This window comes from Anser anser (genome assembly GCF_964211835.1).
Source record: "Anser anser genome assembly, chromosome: 2".
In the NCBI taxonomy this organism is placed as follows: domain Eukaryota; kingdom Metazoa; phylum Chordata; class Aves; order Anseriformes; family Anatidae; genus Anser; species Anser anser.
In genome coordinates, this window is record NC_139721.1 from 39,044,952 (window position 1) to 39,063,822 (window position 18,871).

Genomic DNA, 18,871 nt, shown 5'->3' on the forward strand with positions numbered 1-18,871 from the left:
GGAGAGGGTGGGAGGATGAGGAAGGGCAGTTGCCCTGTATTTGAGAAAGAAGCAGGGATGCAAGGAGCTCTGCTATGAGCCAGCTGAGAGCTTGTGGGCCTGGACTGGCTGGCAGACCAACGTGGGTAACATTGGTGTGCGTGTCTGCTCCAAACTGCCTGGTAAGAAAGAAGCAGCAGTTCATCAGGCCTTTTCCAGACAAACCGAAGAAATACCTTCTTCACTGGCCCTGGTCCTCTTGGGAGCCTTTAGCAATGCTGGTATTTGCTGGAGAGGTAACACAGCAGGGTAAAATCAATGCAGGTTTCTGCAGGGCATTGATGACAGCTTCCTGACAGGTGATTGATGAGGAGATGAAGCGTGGAGACTGTGCAGGACCATATTTCTACAAATAAAGAACTGGTTGGGTATGTGAAGGTCAGGGCAGCTCTGGTCCCTGTGACTGGTGGAGCTCAGGATGCTGAGAGAAGGCACATAGTAGATTAACAGCTCTGGACATTAGGGGAGCAACCGCTGGCCTGTTTAGGGATCTGCTCAGAACAATCCCATGGGAGACCATCTTGGAGAGAGGAGGAGTCCAGAAGAGCTGGCTGATTTTCAAGGATTGCCTCCTCCAAACTCAAGAGTGTTCCATCCTCATGCGTAGGCCTACAGGAGGCCTGCATGGATGAAAAAGAAGCTCCTGACAAAACTCAAAAAATAAATATTCAGGAGGTGGAGGTAGGGTCAGGTGATATGGGAGGAATTAGAGACGCTGCCCAGTCATGCAGTGATCAGATTAGGAAAGTCAAAGCCCACCTGGAATTGAATCTGGAGAGGGATGTGAAGGGCAACAAGAGAGGTTTCTACAGGTATGGTAGCAGTAGAAGGGAGACTCGTGAAAATGTTGGCCTGCAGATGAATGGGGCAAGGGACCTTGTGGCAGAGAACAAGGGCAAGGCCAATGTACTCAATGCCCTTTTCTCTTTGGTCTTTGCTGGTATGACCAACCTTCAGGAATCCCAGGCCTCTAAGACCCACAGGAACATCTGGAACTAGGGAGAATTAGCATTGTTGATCCTGATGAGGATCAGGTTAGGGAAGACTTAAAAAACCTGGACACACCAGGCTGTTGGGCCTGATGGGATGCGACTACGAGTACTAAGGGAGCTGGCTGATGTCACCATGTGGCCACTCTCAATAATCCTTGAAAGGTCACAGAAGTTAGGAAAATCATTCTTGACCGTGTTGGTCTGGTCTAGTTAGTCTGGTTAGTCTGGTGCATGAGGGGAAAGCAAGTTGTTTATCTGGAGTTTAGCAAGGTTTTTGACACTGTCTGCCATAACATCCTCACTGTCAAATCAGTAAGTACAGACTAGGTAAGAGGACAGTAACCTGAGCCAAAAATTGGCTGAATTGCTGGACTGAAAGGATTCTTATCAGCAACACAAAGTCCATCTGGAGGCCACTCACTGTAGGCGTACACCAGGGTGGGTACTGGGGATGACACTGTTTAACATATTAATTAGTTACCTGGACAGTTGGAAAGAGTGCACCCTCAGCAGGTTTGCAGGTAATAAAAAATGGGGAGAAATTACTGCTACATCAAATGGTTGTGCTGTGATCCAGAGTGACTGTGACAGGCTGGAGAACTGTGCTGACAGGAACCTCATGAGGTTCAGTGAGGGGAAGTACAAAGTCCTGACCCTGGAGAAGGACAATTCCAGGCACCAGTACAGACTGTGGGGTCAACCAGCTGGAAAGCAGCTTTAACAAAAAGGACCTGGGGGTCCTGATGGCCAGCAAGTTGAACATGAGCCAGAAATACAGCCATGCAACAGAGAAGGCCATCAGCTTCCTGGGCTGCAATAGAAGGAATGATTCCAGCAGGGCAAAACAGCAGATCCCTTCTCCCTGGCACTGAGGAGGCCACGCCTGGAGCCCTGTGTCCACTTCAGAGCTTCCCAGTATAAGAGAAACCTGGACACACTGGGGAGAGTCCAGCAAAGGGCCGCCAGGTTGATGAAGGGACTGGAGCACCTCTCCTGTGGGGAGAGGCTGAGAGAGCTGGGACTGCTGAGTCTGGAGAAGAGGGACCTCGTTGGGGAACTCACCAATAAACACCTGAAGGGAGGTGCAAAGAGGACGGAGCCAGGCTCTGTTCAGTGGTGCCCAGTGCCAGGACAAGAGGCCATGGGCACAAACTGGCACACAGGAGGCTCCTTCTGAACATCAGGCAGCACTTCTGTGCCATGCGGGTGACAGAGCACTAGCAGAGGTTGCCCAGAGAGGCTGCGGAGTGTTTTCCTTAGAGATCTTCAGAAGTTGCCTGGGCATGGTCCTGGTCAGCCTGCTCTGGGTGGCCCTGCATGAGGAGAGGGTTGGAACAGCTGGCCTCCAGAGGTCCCTTCCAACCTCAATCATTTTGTGGAATCTTTGTTGATGTAATTTTTAAAAAGTGCTGTGTCTCAATAAAGGCCCATATTATAGGAATGGACATAATCACACTTCCCTGCTGTTAACAGGTTCTGTTAGAAAGAATTCCCACATAAGCCTTCAGGTTGTAAGTGCACACAGAATCCTGACATCCAAACAGAGAGACAGCAGGGAGCTTTTCTCACCTGATGCTGGGGCAGATGGTGGATGCATTGCCACTCCTCACTAGCTACGGTCCTTAGGGGCTGGGCTGTCCCCAGGTAAGGAGCACAGGGAGGATCACAACCTTGGTCCATCCAGAGCACTGGAGAGGCGGAGCAGGCTGCTGGTGCTGGACAGCTGTCTCTGCTGGCACTGAGGCAGCTCAGGAGCCCTTCTTTCAAGGAGAACCTGCAGCTGATTTCTCCAGCCTACTTTCTAGACCTTTTGTGCTGATCCTGCAAAGCTCAAAGGGAATAGAGCAGGGCTGGGAATATGTGTGAAAAAATTATCTCCCCCAGCCTTTTTAGGTACTGAACAGAAGGAATATGTAACAGCATGATATTTGCACCAGTTCCACTGAGATAAAACTGCTTCTGAAAGCAGTTTTTGGTTGTTCAGGAAAACTAATTTTCTTCCCAGGTTTGAGTTAAACAAGGTCATTTCACTTTTTCTTCAGCTTCCTATTATTGTGTTTATGATTATCATCAATAAATTATTTTGAACATCAAGCATATAGAGCAAAGTATTTATTTATTTCTTTTTTACATCATACTTTTAATAGTAAATTTTGGCCTTCATTTTTATTAAATGAAGAACCACTACCTACTCTGTTTTAGGATTAATGAATTCATGAGGCTTATTTTCACTGGCTATGAGGGAAAGACAACATTTTAAAGCAAAATGAGGTAGCTGATATCTTTCTTAATGTATTTTTAATGTATGAGACATGGCGAGGAGCAGAAAAACATTCCATGCTCTGCAATACAATTTGACAACTAAAGAATGGAAAAAAAAAAAAGAAATAAAGAGTAAGATAAAAACAAGCTAACAGAAGGTATGGAAGAGTGAAAGATACAGCCATGTTATTAGTCTCCAGTTGGATAATTTTATCGGGATTTCCAGCACACGACGAATGAATCTGATAAATGGTGAGGGGATGAGGATGTTGTGATATTAATAAGAATGTAATTCCATATGAAACTGTCCTTCTGTGATTTATAGCTAATAATATTACTGAAATGAGGAAATGAGGTTAATAAAGGCAATCAATCCTATATAATCTTTTTTCTTTGTAAATCTGATTCTCAAAGCATTTCTGATAGAAAAAGGACAGATTTGTCTTCTACTCCCAGCAAGCTCTGCTGACAAGAGAAGTCCCACTGAAATCAATTGACAAGCAGTCCGGGGAGTACATAAAACTATGGATTCACTTCTGTTCTGCTTTGCTTCTGTGGTTCCTCTCTGGTGACAATGTCCTTAGAGCCACATTTTCTTTGAGTAACAAGGCTGCTACAGCACACTTGAAGTGCAATTATAGATCTTGCTGATATACTAGCAAACTCTTGTTGCTCTGAAAGTTACCTTTGATCTTGCGACTTGGGTACTGATCACACAGGCTTTTGCTGTGCTGTTCCAATCTTCCCAGATCTCTGGGTATTTACGCACTTAGCTAGGCTGCACTGCACCCCGTACTGCTTGGTTTCTGTGGTATTAGTACTGGAGTAAACCAAAGCAAGGTTAGCTTGATTGAGTCTACCTGTGGTGTAAGAATACCACAGACTGCAGTGTATCTCCACTTCTGACTGTCATCTTTTCCACTCCAGCATGTCTTCATCTCAGTAACTGAAATCCAGCTTCAGTGAAATTTGGCAGACCTCAGAAAACTCACAGACTCTTTTTCTCTCCATTATGTGCCTTGCCTGTTTCCAATATAGTTTCATTACTTGATTTTCTCGGAAGGGAGTATGTGATTTAGAGTATTTATATTTATAGCATCTGGAGGAACACCTATTTCTTCAGAGAAATGTCATGGGATATCTCAAAGAAAGACATTTAAGAAATACTGGAAGTACTTTGCTTTGCTTCAAGTACATAATTCACAGTTCTCCTTATGAGGGAAAGTCTACAATGAAATTACTAATTTGGGGATAGTTTTGTGGACACAAATGTATGATCATCATTTTGGTGGAATGTGAAGAGAAGCTTCTGCACATATTTCTGTCCTCAAGCCCAACACATTCCTTTCTTGGATTCTGGAAATGGATGCCATGCTCATGTAAGTCAATGGCAATAACCTTTTTGATGTCAGTGAGGTAGGATAAGATCTTGTGTAAACAGCCAGTAGTCATATCTTGTCCTTGTCTCATGAACTTTGCTGCTATCTGTTTTAACACCTTATATGCACACCTCACCCAAATATGTGAGTGGGCACAGAGATATGACAGCAAGGAGGTATAATAGTGAAGAAAAAGATGTGTGAATACAAAGTTGGAATGAATGTATGGCATTATGGACAAGATCATACCACATATTTTTCCTGTGCAAGGCTTTTTGGGGGAGATCTTAGTTCTAAGCAGCCACTGAGGCTAGTGGCATGAACAGTAGATTACTGGAAAAAAAATTTTGAAATATATGCTCAGAATAACTAGTCCCATCTGGACTTGGTGAGAGCAGTCTTAGATATGACATGGGCTGAGGAAACATCAGGGACACAGTAAGAAAGAAGTTGACTACTGATTTCAAAAGAAAAAATGTAGATTAAGTTTTGTCAAAAAGAAAACAAAAGATTTTAGAGTCCTGACTGGTTATTTTTGTTTAAGGTTACTTATGAAAACCACTTAGCACAGAGCAGATTAGACCCTAGCACTGTTGTGCTGTCATCACTGTAAATTCATTAATGCTTCACTGACCTGTTCTAATGCCATTAGACTGCCCATTGTCACATGTGCTGTGTCTATGAATGCTTTCTTTGTCTCTCCACTTAGCATGGAAGATGAAAGGCACTGGAACTTAACTGAGTTTTCAAGCCAAGAATCTTTGCAATCGTAAATAAAATAAGTCCCTTCAACTTAACATTTATGGCCTCCTTTCTCATGTAGAAGCAGATGTAAGTACCAAGGAAAATCAGGTATATAGTGCCTCTTTAGGCTCCTTTTGAAGAAAAGCAGGAAGCAAATAAGTCATATGGAGATGTGTTGTATGTATCTTTAGAAAAGCACTTACTATTTCTAGGAACGTTTCTGCTAATGAGAATGCGAGAGACAGTTCTTCATACGTTACAGCATGCACTGTTGCATTCTCATCAACTCTGATGGATGCTGGTTGTATGGGTATATAATTTAAATGCAGAGATATAAGGAATGGTTTATTAAATAACCAGATAAAGTACTTATATATGTGTATGTAAAGACTAATAATAGAAAAAATGCCAGCATTAACAGAATACTATTAGATGTTTAAAATTTCCTATCTCATAGGCAGGAAACCCCAAAATGGATGCTCTCCATAGACCGCAGCACTGTCTGAGTATGCATAGAAATATCTTGAAGTAGGAGATCTAAAATATAATCATTCATGACAGTTTTTTAGCTCCTGAACCTAATGAAGGTCACAATCTTCCTGTCAATAATATTACTGCTGTTAAAGTGAACAGCAATGTAATCTGAGATCTTGATATGTTTGGTTCTGTGGATAGAATTTGACTGTGGTGTTTTCCCCCTACGGCAATCTAATTCTCACATGAAACATTTCCATTTTTCAATAAGGACAAGATTAGACAGAATACGATCCCTGGTCTCTACAAGACACCAGACAAAGGTGAGTAGAAAGGAATAAACTGTGTCAATGCCTCTCTGCTCTCTCTTTCCACATCTATCAGTAGAGCTGGTTCGATGTGGGTGGAAACACACTCTTTGTAAAGTGCTGGCACAATATGCCCTCATTAGTGGAGCATACCCATTTTATTTGGCACTGTTGCAGTACCTCATTTAAACACCGTGCTGCAGGGATTTTGTAAGTCGCTGGGATCTTAACTATGAAAGAATTTATTCTTGTAAATTCCTGCAGCTTCCTGGGCTTGAGGCACGGCATTGCTTGGCACAGCAAAAAAGCACCAGCACTCCTGTCACAGAACAACTTGCTTCAACACCATACGCTAGCAAAGAGGCTCTGTGATAAACAAGCTTTTAATTTTGTATTGCAACACTTTCAGTTGATAATTTGCAACTTGACAAAGCTGTGTGTCAATGACTATGCCAAAAGCTCAGCCCTGAACAAAGCCGCTAAAAGGAGTGTGAGTGTAGAGGAGAAAGCACTCATGGGAAGTTCACAGAAGAAGCTTTACAGATGCTTTGATCTGGTGCCATCAGTTTTACTGCTACAGGCATTCTATTTATTGCTAACGTAGAACAGTCCAGGAAGAGTCCCAAGGAACTCTAAATGATGCCTTTCAACCTGGGGAATATCTTCTGCTTCTCTGAACTCCAAGGTGGGAGCTGCCAAAGCCAAAAATGCACAGGGACTCAGACCGATCATGAGGAGCATGCCTTCTCATACGATAAGGTCTCTCTTGATCAAACTGTCATTTAATCAAAGTGTATAGGTAGCCAAATCTCCAAGAGCATCAGTTTTTCAGAAAAAAGCCCCACTGACCTCTCCAATGTGAAGCCAACCCAAGCGTGTCAGGGATGGGCCATCCCTTCTGTGTGAAGGGAATGTCGGCTGCTCAAATGCATGTTAACATACCCAAGACAAAGGCTTTCAGTGCCAAAATGAGATGCTAAGTGCCAAGCAAGAATAATAATAAAATTTAAGAGAATTTCAGTTCTCTATGAGATATACCGTCCCACAGCTGGAAGCCAAAACCAACCTATTCCAGAGAAAATGCTTACACACAGTCAAGTGACTTGTCAAGCAAGAAGCACTACAGGAACATAAATAGTAGAGGACCTTTTCTGCTTACCAGACTGTCGTCTTGTTCCCTGAAACCTTCACAATAATCCTTAACTACTGCATTGTCTCCTGGTGCTCTTCCTCTGCCCCTTTTCCAGATGAAGAGAGGCAAGCCTATTTGCTTTGCTGATGCAGATATAACAAAGTACACTGTGCTGTGAACTAACTCCCTTCCTGTGGAAAAAATATTAGGAAGCAGCTGAGGAGATATTTAAGAGTCCTGTGTTTCAGTGTAAAACAGAAAATGCCTGTTTTCGGATTCTTAAACAAGAGGGAGGAGACTGAAAAATGAAATCTTAGAAGAAAATATCAAAAAAGCTTCTGACAAATTCCAAATTCTTTAGTGAAGAAGCCTCCTCTGATGCCTTTTTTTTTTTTAATATAAAACTACTGCATATTGATGTATTGTGGGACATTGATAAAATAGTGCAGCCATTGGATGACTTACTACATGGAAATCTGGTGAGATTTGGGCAAAGATTTATTATATTCAGTCTGTGAGGAGAATTGATTTGGTTGGAGTTTTTCACTGGTTTGGAAACTAGCAGTATCTTTATACTTCTGAATGTGAACTTTTCTGGAACTTTTCTGTTTATATATGAGATCTCTCTTTTCCTTTTCCTTTTTTCTTTCTTTCTTCGTTTTTTTTTTTTTTTTTTTTTTTTTTTTTAATGTGGTTTGGGACAATAAGATAACCCCCTTTATCATATTATCACCCTGAAAGAATACTAGTTCAAGAAATCAGTGTACAGGATACCTGATGTTCCTACCCCAACCATTTTAATTTAATTTTATTAATTTTATTGATATGGGACTGCAGCCACAGAAATTTGATGGAGAGGAATATAATTAATGCTAGTGACAATAGCTTTGCAGAAAGTACATTTTGTCAAATGAACATATATGATGATATAATGAGATTACGGATTTTTATGAGGCATAATGTTTGGTACTGTACAAGATTTTGATTAAAAATAAATGAACACTAGTACTGATTGAAATGAATGGCGTTTTATGTTAACTAAATGGAAAATGATAACACAAGCTGTGTTCACATTCTGTACACTGGCTTCTGAATACACTGACTTGAAAAGAGGACTTAATGTTTATACTAAACAGAGGCAGAACAAGAGCTCCAATGTCTGATTCAAAAGGAAAAAAAAATTAATGTGACTGGTCACTGTGCACATAAAAAAGAAATAAATGAGAACATGAGGTAAAAACAAGAGCGACACAGAGGGATTCTGGTGTCTGTATTCTTAATGCAGAAAACAGGAAAATGTGCAGGAAAAAAAAGCTTAGAAAAAAGATATCTTGGTCTTATTCTTCCAGTAAGTGTTAGTGAGCTCCTCTTGTTTAGACCACAAAGAGGTGACCAAGTGGGTGTGTACATCATGGAGAAAACACAAAGCAATAAAGGCTCTTTATCAAGGCAAACAAGCATAACATGAACCAGTGGCTGGATGTTAAAGCCAGATAAATTCAACTTAGAACTGGGTACCCACGAGTTAACGATGAAAGGGATTAACCGCTGGAACAAACTGTCAAAGGAAAGTAATGAATTCTTCATTTCTTGAGGTCTTGAGGTCGTGCATTTCTGGAAAATGTGCTTTAGCAAAACACAAGTTATTATTTATTTATAACCAAATAATTAACACGGTACATGAGTAACTGTGAAATGCAATAGCCTGTGATATAGGAAGCCAGATTACACTCCCAATGTATGATTTCATAGCTTTACCAGAACTGGGCACGTGAGCACTTTGCCAGTTACAGATGTTTACACATTGATAAGCAAAAGTCAGTAGAATGAATGAAGAACTGACTCTCCTTTTGCCATCATTTTACAGAATCAAATACGTTGTTATTCTCTTGATCCTGTTCCACTTGATCCTGTTCAGCGCTTCCATGTGTTCATGTACTTCCCAGATGAAAAGCCAACACTTTTAAGCCAACATCTGCCTCTGCTCCTCCAGTGAAAAAACTGCTCAGGCTCATTATTTAGCTCATTTTCTCCTTTTATTTTTAAGAGTAGAACAGTATTACATCTTTCCCTGATTCATATTCAGTGCTTCTTTTTTAAACATTTAATTTGCAGGTAGCAGATTTAACATCTACCAGTTTCACTGACAAAGTGCCACTCCATTTCAATAGGCATTAGATGAAACTCATAATCCTTTAGGAATCTCATGTAATGTTAAAGATCTGAAATGACTACAGTTAGGTAAATAAATATTCAGCATCTTCTTATTGCAGATTTTCCCCCTGAGCATTCAATCATCTTCCTTGAATTTCGCCTGGGTATATCTTTAGTTCTGCTTCCTTCCTAAAGAAATAAAGAATTATTTACATAGGAGTTTTGCCATGTCAGGGCCCTTAATTATGATTTCTTTTACTGTGTTTCAGAGAAATCCTATTTCATCCTTTATCTCTCCTTTCCTCAACCTACCAGGGGAAAAAAAAAATCTCGCTTCCCTTCTACTCTTCTATTGTCTGAAGGACTAGACTTTATTTTTGTACTTATTTTACTTCACCAGCAATTCCTGTTATCTTCTCCAAATTCTTTACATTTTTTTTTCTCAGAGCTAGATCCTGTTAGGGAAATGAAAAGTTCCAAGAGACTACACTAGGTTATTCTCTATTTATTTATTTTTTTAGTATGCGCTTTAATTGCACAGTATTTCTTGTTATTTCTTCCCTTCCCTTTAACTGAGGTATTTTTAAGTCCTTAGAAGTGCATTCTTATTCCTTGGATTTTCCTTAAGGAACTGGAGACTATCCTGTTGTAGATTCATTGCCTTCTAGATGTATGTGTGTGCTCTCATTGGCAGCCACAATAGCCTTGTTTTACACATTTGAATACTGGGACAATATACGCCAATTATGCCCATTAGTTTAGAAATATGAGCTTCTTCACATATTCCTTTCACCTCTTGTTTACTCCTACAGATGCAATTTTGTGCTTAGGGATTTTATACCTGTGCTGTAGTGCATATTTGTGTACACACTTTCAGCTCAATTTGTTGGTATTTTAATTCCAAAGAAGCCATGTATACTGTAAAGTTAAATGTGTGAAGTGTGTGCAGGACCAGCCTGCTATCCTATTAGCTGGTAAAGTCAAGAAGCACAAATTTATGCCTACAGACATAAAATATACATGGCCACTGAAACCACAGTTGGTGTGGATTTAAAGGGAAGCTGGAGTCCAGCTGCTATATTTTGCAATGTTTGCAGAACAGCATTTGCCAATGTAAACCTGACTTGCAAACACATGGAGTCTTTCACCGTAAATTGTTTCTCTTTGCTCTAAATGGGCTCTTTATTGAAAATGGTCTCTCTTTACCTTGTCATCTTGGACTATTTATACCGCTTGGCCATCCTTTTCCTTTCTGTCACACATTGCTTTAGCTGCAGAAAAAAAAATGATAGGCGAATAATATTATCCCCGAAAAGCTGAAATATTCTTCCTTGCAGCTGCCTTTCAAAATATGCAAAGCAATTTTCAATTTTATTATATGGAAGCTTGTACTTTAATGGACAAACGTATGAACTTCCTGCTTACACTTCTACGTATGGAAAAGCGGCGAACTTATTTGAGAGAGTAACCTGGCAAGAATAAAGGCAGAAACAGTATCATGTGAGTGATGATTTTTGGCCAACCTCATAGTCAAGCACAGGAAGCAAAATAGGAAGCCTTATTTACTGAAAAAGCTAGATACTCCCGGTCCTTTAGTTGCTTATGTTTCTATATGGATATTGCCTTTTCTTTCAGGATACCTTGGCAAGAACTGAGAGATGGCTTAGAGAAATGTAAACTCTACTCTAAATTTCCCCAAATGGAATACTCTAATGTCCCATAGAAGAATTCTATTACTATACTAAGTCCCACATGCCCTCAAATATTCTTCACAGGCAGCAAGGTAATAAAGAAAAAGAAGTGACTAATGAAGGAAATATGGTTCTCTTACAATCTGAATTTCATAACCTCTAATCATAGAAAAAACTGTCAGTTCTGTGGCCTGCAGAGAATCCCTGCAGGTAGGCCTGTTCAGTTCAAAATAACTTATATGGAATTCTGTTTTTATTTTTCCTACAGATTTCTTAATAATCTGCACAGTTCTGTGCATTGAACTCCCCCAGTCAGCATGTGGAAAGCAGTCATTTTACAAAGTTGTTGAAATTTAACTTCTTTAAAAAACATTTTTGTTTTTCGTCATTTTTGTCATCAATGACCGTTTCTGGATACAAATTTGGAACATGTTTCAAAGTGCCATTTTACAAAAGGGAATGTCAGAGACTCAGCCACTACTGTCTTCTGAGTTCAAAGAGAAACTGTTAAACCTTGGATCCCTCTGCCTCAGTTCCCCTCTCCTACCCCCATTACCATCAAAGGGTCAGACCATTAATCCCGGTTAACCAAGAAGTCAGCATGCTCCACAAGATCAGCGGATGACCTGGGATGTGGGGAGATGTTCCCTACTGCTTCTGCTGCTGAGTTGCTGTGTCACTCATGAAGTCCACTTTGACCGTGCTTTTCCTGATCTTTACCCATCAGTTTGGTATTAGCTTGAGGGCCATAATTATGCCTATCTATTTTACAGTATGCCAAGCCAATGTAGCAAACGTTAGTCTGATGAATAACACCATAAGCAATGCATTTTTACAGAACAAATACTGTGTTTGTACGTATCATATATTTATCATGTTTTTATAGTAAAGTCAACTACTGGGATCTTATGCACAAAAAAATTTTAGATGTCTAGTGATAATAAAGTTTCTAAAGATCAATATAAAGTCAGTTTAACAGATGTATGGAACAGGCTGCTGATGTAAACCATATGATTGCCATGCAGAGAGAACTTAATTAAAGAGGAAAGATCTCTAAGTGGAAGTGGATGCCTTGGGACAAGTACATCAGGTAACATAACACTGCAAGGTGAGTTTTTCTAGATGATTGCACAGTATATCAACATTTGGCAAAAGGCAGTGCCTAGGGCATCATCAGTATACTATACATACGTACAAAAATGGACTAACAAAGAGTGCAATGATTTCAAGAGTGCCCGAAGGACACCAAATCCCATTGATCTAGAGCAAGACTTAGATCATGCCACTATCTTCATCTAATTCTGTGATTCAGTCCCTTTACTTGGAGCTGGGTCCATAAGCAAATTATTTGGCTTGTGCAGAGATTGCTCAGATGGATTCAGGTTGGAGCTAAATGTGAGATCTCTGTCCCACACTCCATTCCATTTTAGAGCCATTACCTTGAACTCTTTTGTTACTCACACACTTTACCGAGTCATAGGAATCTTCAGAAGAATCTAATCTGGTGATTAGATCATCCTATGCCAGACAGCAACTAAGGAAGAAATGATATTTTCACAGAGAACAACTGTGGAGACATGTGGGAATAAATACATGCCATCTCTTTGGTAAGGCTTTACCTGCTATGCCTAATTTTGCAGAAAGACATGGAAATAATGGAAAGGTTAAAAGGAAGGGCAAATAATATAAGTAGCTTAGTTCTTAACTTCAGTTATGAATGGAAGCCATGAAAAATCTGAAAAGCCATGAAAAGTATTTATTACAAAACAGGAAATCACAGGTCTGATTATGGTGCCACTCATGAGTGTGAAATTCTAGAACAGACGTCCCACAGGAAAGCTACTGCAGGAAAGGATTTAATACAGGGCATGAATGAAGCACTGTGCCTCAAGGAGCAATGGAATGAACCCAGCCTCCTAAGCCTGTTTTTTCTTCAAAATGAGAGACTCTGCTTGAAGAGGAAAAAGAATTTCCAGTCAGATGGACCAGAATCAATGATGATTCTGTGGCTCAGCAACGATTCAAAGGGACTGATGTTAATAGGAATAACTAACGTGTGTTTAAGAAGCAATTATGGGACAAAATTTATCAAACAATAAAGCCAATTTTGGTATATGCATATGCAATATACTATTATCATGTGACTAAAATTCATGCTAGAAAACCCACATGTTCTTTTTCTACTGATGTCAGGTATTCATTACAAGAGAAAAAATGTATGTGTATTTATATGTACATATATATGTATATATATATAGAGAGAGATTTTCCCACAAGGAGCCGCACCACCATTGTAGTTTTTTGGGGTAGAATATATTTTTTTCAGTCTTCGGTAGTGAAGAATAACAAGTAACTGTGATCCTGCAGAAAGAAACTTGTATTTCCATTCTGATCTTAAAGCAACAAAACAAAAAGCAAAAGAAAACCCAATACATGCTACTTTTTTGTCCTATTTTCTTTTTGCCTTGCACACAGCTCATGAACCAGTACTCTCTTGCTTCATTAATGAATTTCTAGCTTACTTCTTCCTCTCCTTCCATCTCAATTTAACACCTGTGATAATTTCTGCTCTCATGTCAGCCTGCACAGGAATCATAAATGCTACTGCTGAGCTGGGGAACACTGAGGTCGACACCTAGATCAAAGCCTGTGGATCAACAGCGCAGGATCAGGATATTATCTTCTCAGGGAGGTCTGGATGCTATGGTACCTACTAGTACTATAGTCTGGATGTTACCATCATAGCAACTTTATTTCTCTTGCCTTTCTGGGACTGGGACTGTCAGTGCTGTTTCTTTCCCCTTCCTGTCACTGATACAAGTTTTTGGGTCACTGCCATACGGTAGTGCCTGACTACAGAGGTCCCTTTCAACCTTTTTTTCCCTTGATAAAATAAATGTTCTCCAGGTCCATGCATGGCTGTTGGCATAGGAGATGAGAGACTCCTCTGATGCCCTTGAACTGGGGCACCCTCTCATACCCCAGTACACTGTATACTCTGCAGGAAGGGTTGAAGCCACACTCCTGGATGTGGTCTAAATGGAGTCACTGCAGAATATGGAGGCCTCAACCCTGCTTCAGAATGTATAAGACAGAGCTGGGCTCCCTTACGTTTTCAGTGGCTCTCTTATCCTCAACAAGTGCTTCCATCCCCTCTCAGGAGGGGGGCACAGTGCTGCAGGATGAGGAACCACACCATCACAAAACGTTTGGGGTTGGAAGGGACCTCTGGAGGCCGTCTGGTCCAACCCTTGCTCAAGAAGGGCCACCCAGAGCGGGTTGCCAATGACCATGCCCAGGCAGCTTCTGATCTCCGAGGGAGACTCCTCAACCTCTCTGGGCAACCTGTGCTTAGTCGCAGTACAACAGAGAAGTGCTTCCTGATGCTTATATGGAGCCTCCTGAGTGCCAGTTTGTGCCCATGGCCTCATGTCCTGGTGCTGGGCACCACTGAACAGAGCCTGGCTCTGTCCCCTTTGCACCCTCCCGTCAGGTGTTTATAGACGTTGGTGAGATCCCCCTCCAAGCTTTCTCCTCAGCCTGAGCAGTCCCATCTCTCTCGTCCTCTTCCCACAGGAGAGGTGCCCCAGTCCCTTCATCAACCTGTCGGCCCTTCACTGGACTCTCTCCAGTACACCCAGGCTTTCCTTTTACTGGGGATAAGTGAGGTGGACCCAGGGCTCCCGGTGTGGCCTCAGAGCTGAAGGGAAGGACCACGGGGGAGCCGTTCCCCCGGGTGCAGCCAGGCATACCGCCAGCAGCAAGGCCACACCGCTGACGTTCCCCGGCACCCTCAGGACCTTTCCTCCAAGAGCCCCCAGCACCTGGGGCTGTCCCCCTGCAGGCGCAGCAGGACTTTGCCCTTCCCCTGCCGAACGCGCTCTGCCCGGGTGCCCTTGGCACAGGCGGGGGTGCAGCCCGAGCGGAGAGCCGACGGCGAGGCGGGGCAGGGGGAAGCTGGGGCAGGGCAGGGGGAAGCCGGGGCGAGCAGCGTCCCCCGGGGCCGCCTTCACACCCTCCGCCGGGGGCGGGCCGCCGCGGGGCGGTCGTACGCGCTCGGCCCACCCGCGGCATGAGGCAGCGCTCGCTGCCCGCGCCCCGCACCGCCGGCTGCCACCGTTCCTCCGCCCCCAGCCCCTGCCCCTGTCCCCGCCACACGGCCGCAGCCGCCCGCCGGGGCGGAGGCAGGGACGGGGAGCCGCTGTCGCAGCGCCGTGAGGCGGCCTCGCCCCTCGCGCAGCCCCCGCCGTGCCCCTCCGGGAGGAGCCGGGGCCGCCCATGGCTGACAGGAGCCTGCTCGGGGGCGCCGAGCCCTGCCCGCGCCGGGAGGAGGCTCCCGAGTGGGGCTACGAGGAAGGTGAGGGGCCGGGCGGCTCCGGAGGGGACAAACTTTGGGTGGCGGGGGGCTCCGGTGGCGGTCTGTCTGTCTGTCCGTCCGTCCGTCCGTCCGGGGGAGCCGTGCCGCGCGTTGGCTCCGGTCGCGACATAACGGCTTCTCCCGGCGCTGCAGGGGTGGAGTGGGGGCTGCTCTTCCCCGAGGCGAACGGCGAGTACCAGTCGCCCATCAACCTCAACTCCAGAGAAGCCAAGTACGACCCCTCGCTCCTCGACGTGCGCCTGTCGCCCAACTACGTCGTCTGTCGCGACTGTGAGGTGATCAACGACGGGCACTCCATTCAGATCGCCCTCAAGTCCAAGTCAGGTATGGCGAGACACCGCGTACGCTTTTCCAGTGGCCTCCACTGATTGCTAAAAGCTCATATATTGCCTTAAAAGTGTGTCCAGGAGCGTAGGAAGGGGAGCTGCTGCCAGCCCCAGCTGCCGTGCTGTTTCTGCACGGGCTGTGGCTGGTAGGAGCCGTGCTGTTGACTTAAGTTGGAGCAGGAGCTGGCTTTGCAGCGGGAGCTGGGAGTTTCGACGCCAAACTGGATGGATGGTCAGTGAGATTGCTTCAGAGCGAGTTCGGGGTTCCCCGCCGTGCTGGTGTCATCTGCTTCTGTGGCATTAACAGCTGGCTGTTGTCAGAAGCAGTGCAGGCTGCTGCAGAGACAGTGTGATGCCAAACTGCTTTGTACAGCTGGCAAAATTCGTCCGTGGTCCAGAGACCGTGTAAGTTAAGGTAAACTTTTTCCATTCATTTGAGTAGGCTGTCAGCACTAACTGCACAACTGGACCACTTAAGAAAGATGCTCCAGTTATACGTACTTAAAATATTGATAAAGAGCAGGTAACATTGCAGGTAGCAATCATTTCTTAAAGTGTTTTTTTTTTTTTTTTTTGGGTTCATTCAACAAACAAGAACTAGAAGCCAGTTTCAAGTTAAGCGAAATGGTGTTATCTCACCCAGACCTATCATGTGGATAAACTATTCTGTACAAAGGAGGCAACTGTCAAGAAAGTTGGCAGAAAAAAATCCTTTGTGCTTCCCAACACTGTGGTAGTGCTTACCATGTGTTTTGAAGAGTATCCAAGTTAGTCTAACGAATCTTAGCTAGCAACAGTCTTTTGGGGGCATTTAAACAGCTGAAGATTGTCAAACCATGAGACAGTCCAACTTTTGTTTCCTTCTGAGATCCCAATAGTCCCGTAAGCTGCAGCTGTGCAGGGAGTGAGGGAATCAGTTCAGTTTTACACTACTTTTTTTTTTTAAACACAAGGGTTTGTTTTATTTAATAATGTTGTTTTCCTTTATAATTTCCCTTCCATGATAAGTTCCATGTTTTATTGCAAAACAGAACATTTCTTTCCACAGATTTTTGCATATTTCCAATAGAACAGAAGTTTTGTACTTCCAGACAGTTTTACTGCCCTCATCAGAAGCAGAGCTCTTTTCTCAGGGAGTATGGTTCTCCCTGCAAGATCAGGAAGGTTATTGATTCTCCTGCAGAGTGGGTAAGAGTGACCACAAACTACATCTCGCTACTTGTATGCCAAAATGCAACCCATTAAAACCTACCTTTCCCAAGGGCAGGTTGTAACTTGGTAACAATGATTAATAAGATGGGACCAACACACTTATGTGCATGTGCAAAACCATTAGAGATTTAGGAAAAGAAAAATACTGCTTTTAAAACTTGAATGCAGTGTGATGTCAGGCAGATGAGCGTTGAAGTGTAAGGAGTAACGTGAAACAGAATAAAAGTTTATGACCGAGGTATAGGATTAGGATTTAGGAGATCTTGGTTTCTATTTCTATCTTGGCTTCTATTTAGATTTCATATTACATAGTTTTCCATTTGTAAGCTGGGGATATTTTTTCCACTTTTGGGAGGGAGAGGACAGCATTTGCTATCTCTACGATGAGAAGAAGAGTTAATAAGCTCTGTTTGACCTACTACTTTGGCCAATTTTCAGGGATTGCGGAAACTCCTGCAGCTTCTCTTCCTCACAAGGGATCTCTGATGACAAGTCCATTTAGCCAGATAATTTTAATGGGAACTGTTGAATACTAAGTGCTTTTGAAACTTTGTCCAGTTAATGTGGAAGAGAGTCACATCTTCTGTAATGTTGACAGTCAAAGAAAAACTTCTTTATGGAAAAAAATTAAACCGATTAAGTACATATTAAAAGTCAATTTGTCATTCCTGGAGATTGATTTTATCCTTTAATTCAGGACACAGTCCATCTGGAATTCCCCAGTCTTTCTTATTACTTAATTGTAAACATTTTTACAGGCTGCTTCCAATTTGATCATCATACATGTGTTATACATTAAGTGGAAGAAGCATGACCAACTGTATAATGGAACTGTATATTGAAAAGTGCTGTGGAGGATATCCTACTAACAGAGAGACTTCTCTTAAGCTCTTGGTAGATTGCATAGCAGATGGTGGTTTTGGAGTTGTTTTCTAGTAAGGATCAAAAGTTGTTGAAAAGCAAAATTAAACATGTTGCATCTATTGACAAGGATCAAAAGTTGATGAAAGGCAAAGGAAGATAAACGTGCTTCATGCATTGAAATTTTTTTATCGTGGGATCAATGTATAAATTAGGTTAAAAAATAAACTCTTTGAAACTCCTGCAGATACAAAACTGCATCATATAGAGAACATTCTTTTCTAGTTACACTTTCTGTAGGAGCAATATTTTAAACCAGAGAAATGCTCTGCTTTTCCAAAAAGTAGACCTAATTAAGTTTCGAGTTGCCTTTTATTCTTCCAGGTTTCTCTAAGGACGTTAATTGGTTGTTTTCCCAAATGTTCACCAGATTTGTAGATCTTCCCTATAGATATAGGTATGGGTTCAATATGGATAAAGAAAGTTTAAGAAGCAAATTTGGATCCATAACTACATTAAGGACATTTCATTATAGAAATGCTAATGGCTACTAGATTAGTTGAATTAGTAATGATTATGAAGAATCATTAAAGGAGGATTAATCAGAACATTTTACTTTTTTCTCCAATGCAACTGATTATGAAAACCATAGCTGATCATTTTTCTTTCTTTTTTTTTGATAGTTCCATATTTTTTGTTTTTGTGTTTGTATGGTTGCAATATGATACAATTGCTAAATAGCTTTAATATAACTGAGGCTACTTAGTTTGTGCATCAAGATAACTTTATGTTATGGAAAGGTCATTCCCTAAAGCTGTATGTTATGCAATTAAATAGTCATTACCAATTATCAGAGACTGTTAAAGATTCAAAGTCAATGAAATGTAAGCTAGAGTATAATGGATTGTGAGAAAGACTG

At 42.3% G+C, this 18,871-nt stretch overlaps 1 protein-coding gene across 1 annotated transcript in view; it reads left to right on the forward strand.

Moving 5' to 3' along the window:
• The first annotated feature begins 15,273 nt into the window (after positions 1-15,273).
• Positions 15,274-18,871, forward strand: part of CA8 (carbonic anhydrase 8) — a 49,728-nt gene continuing 46,130 nt past the window's right edge. Inside the window, exons 1-2 of the mRNA XM_083823901.1 lie at positions 15,274-15,532; positions 15,686-15,877. Coding sequence (XP_083680027.1) covers positions 15,454-15,532; positions 15,686-15,877 — 271 coding nt within the window. The 5' untranslated portion in view covers positions 15,274-15,453. The remainder of the gene's footprint in view (positions 15,533-15,685; positions 15,878-18,871) is intronic.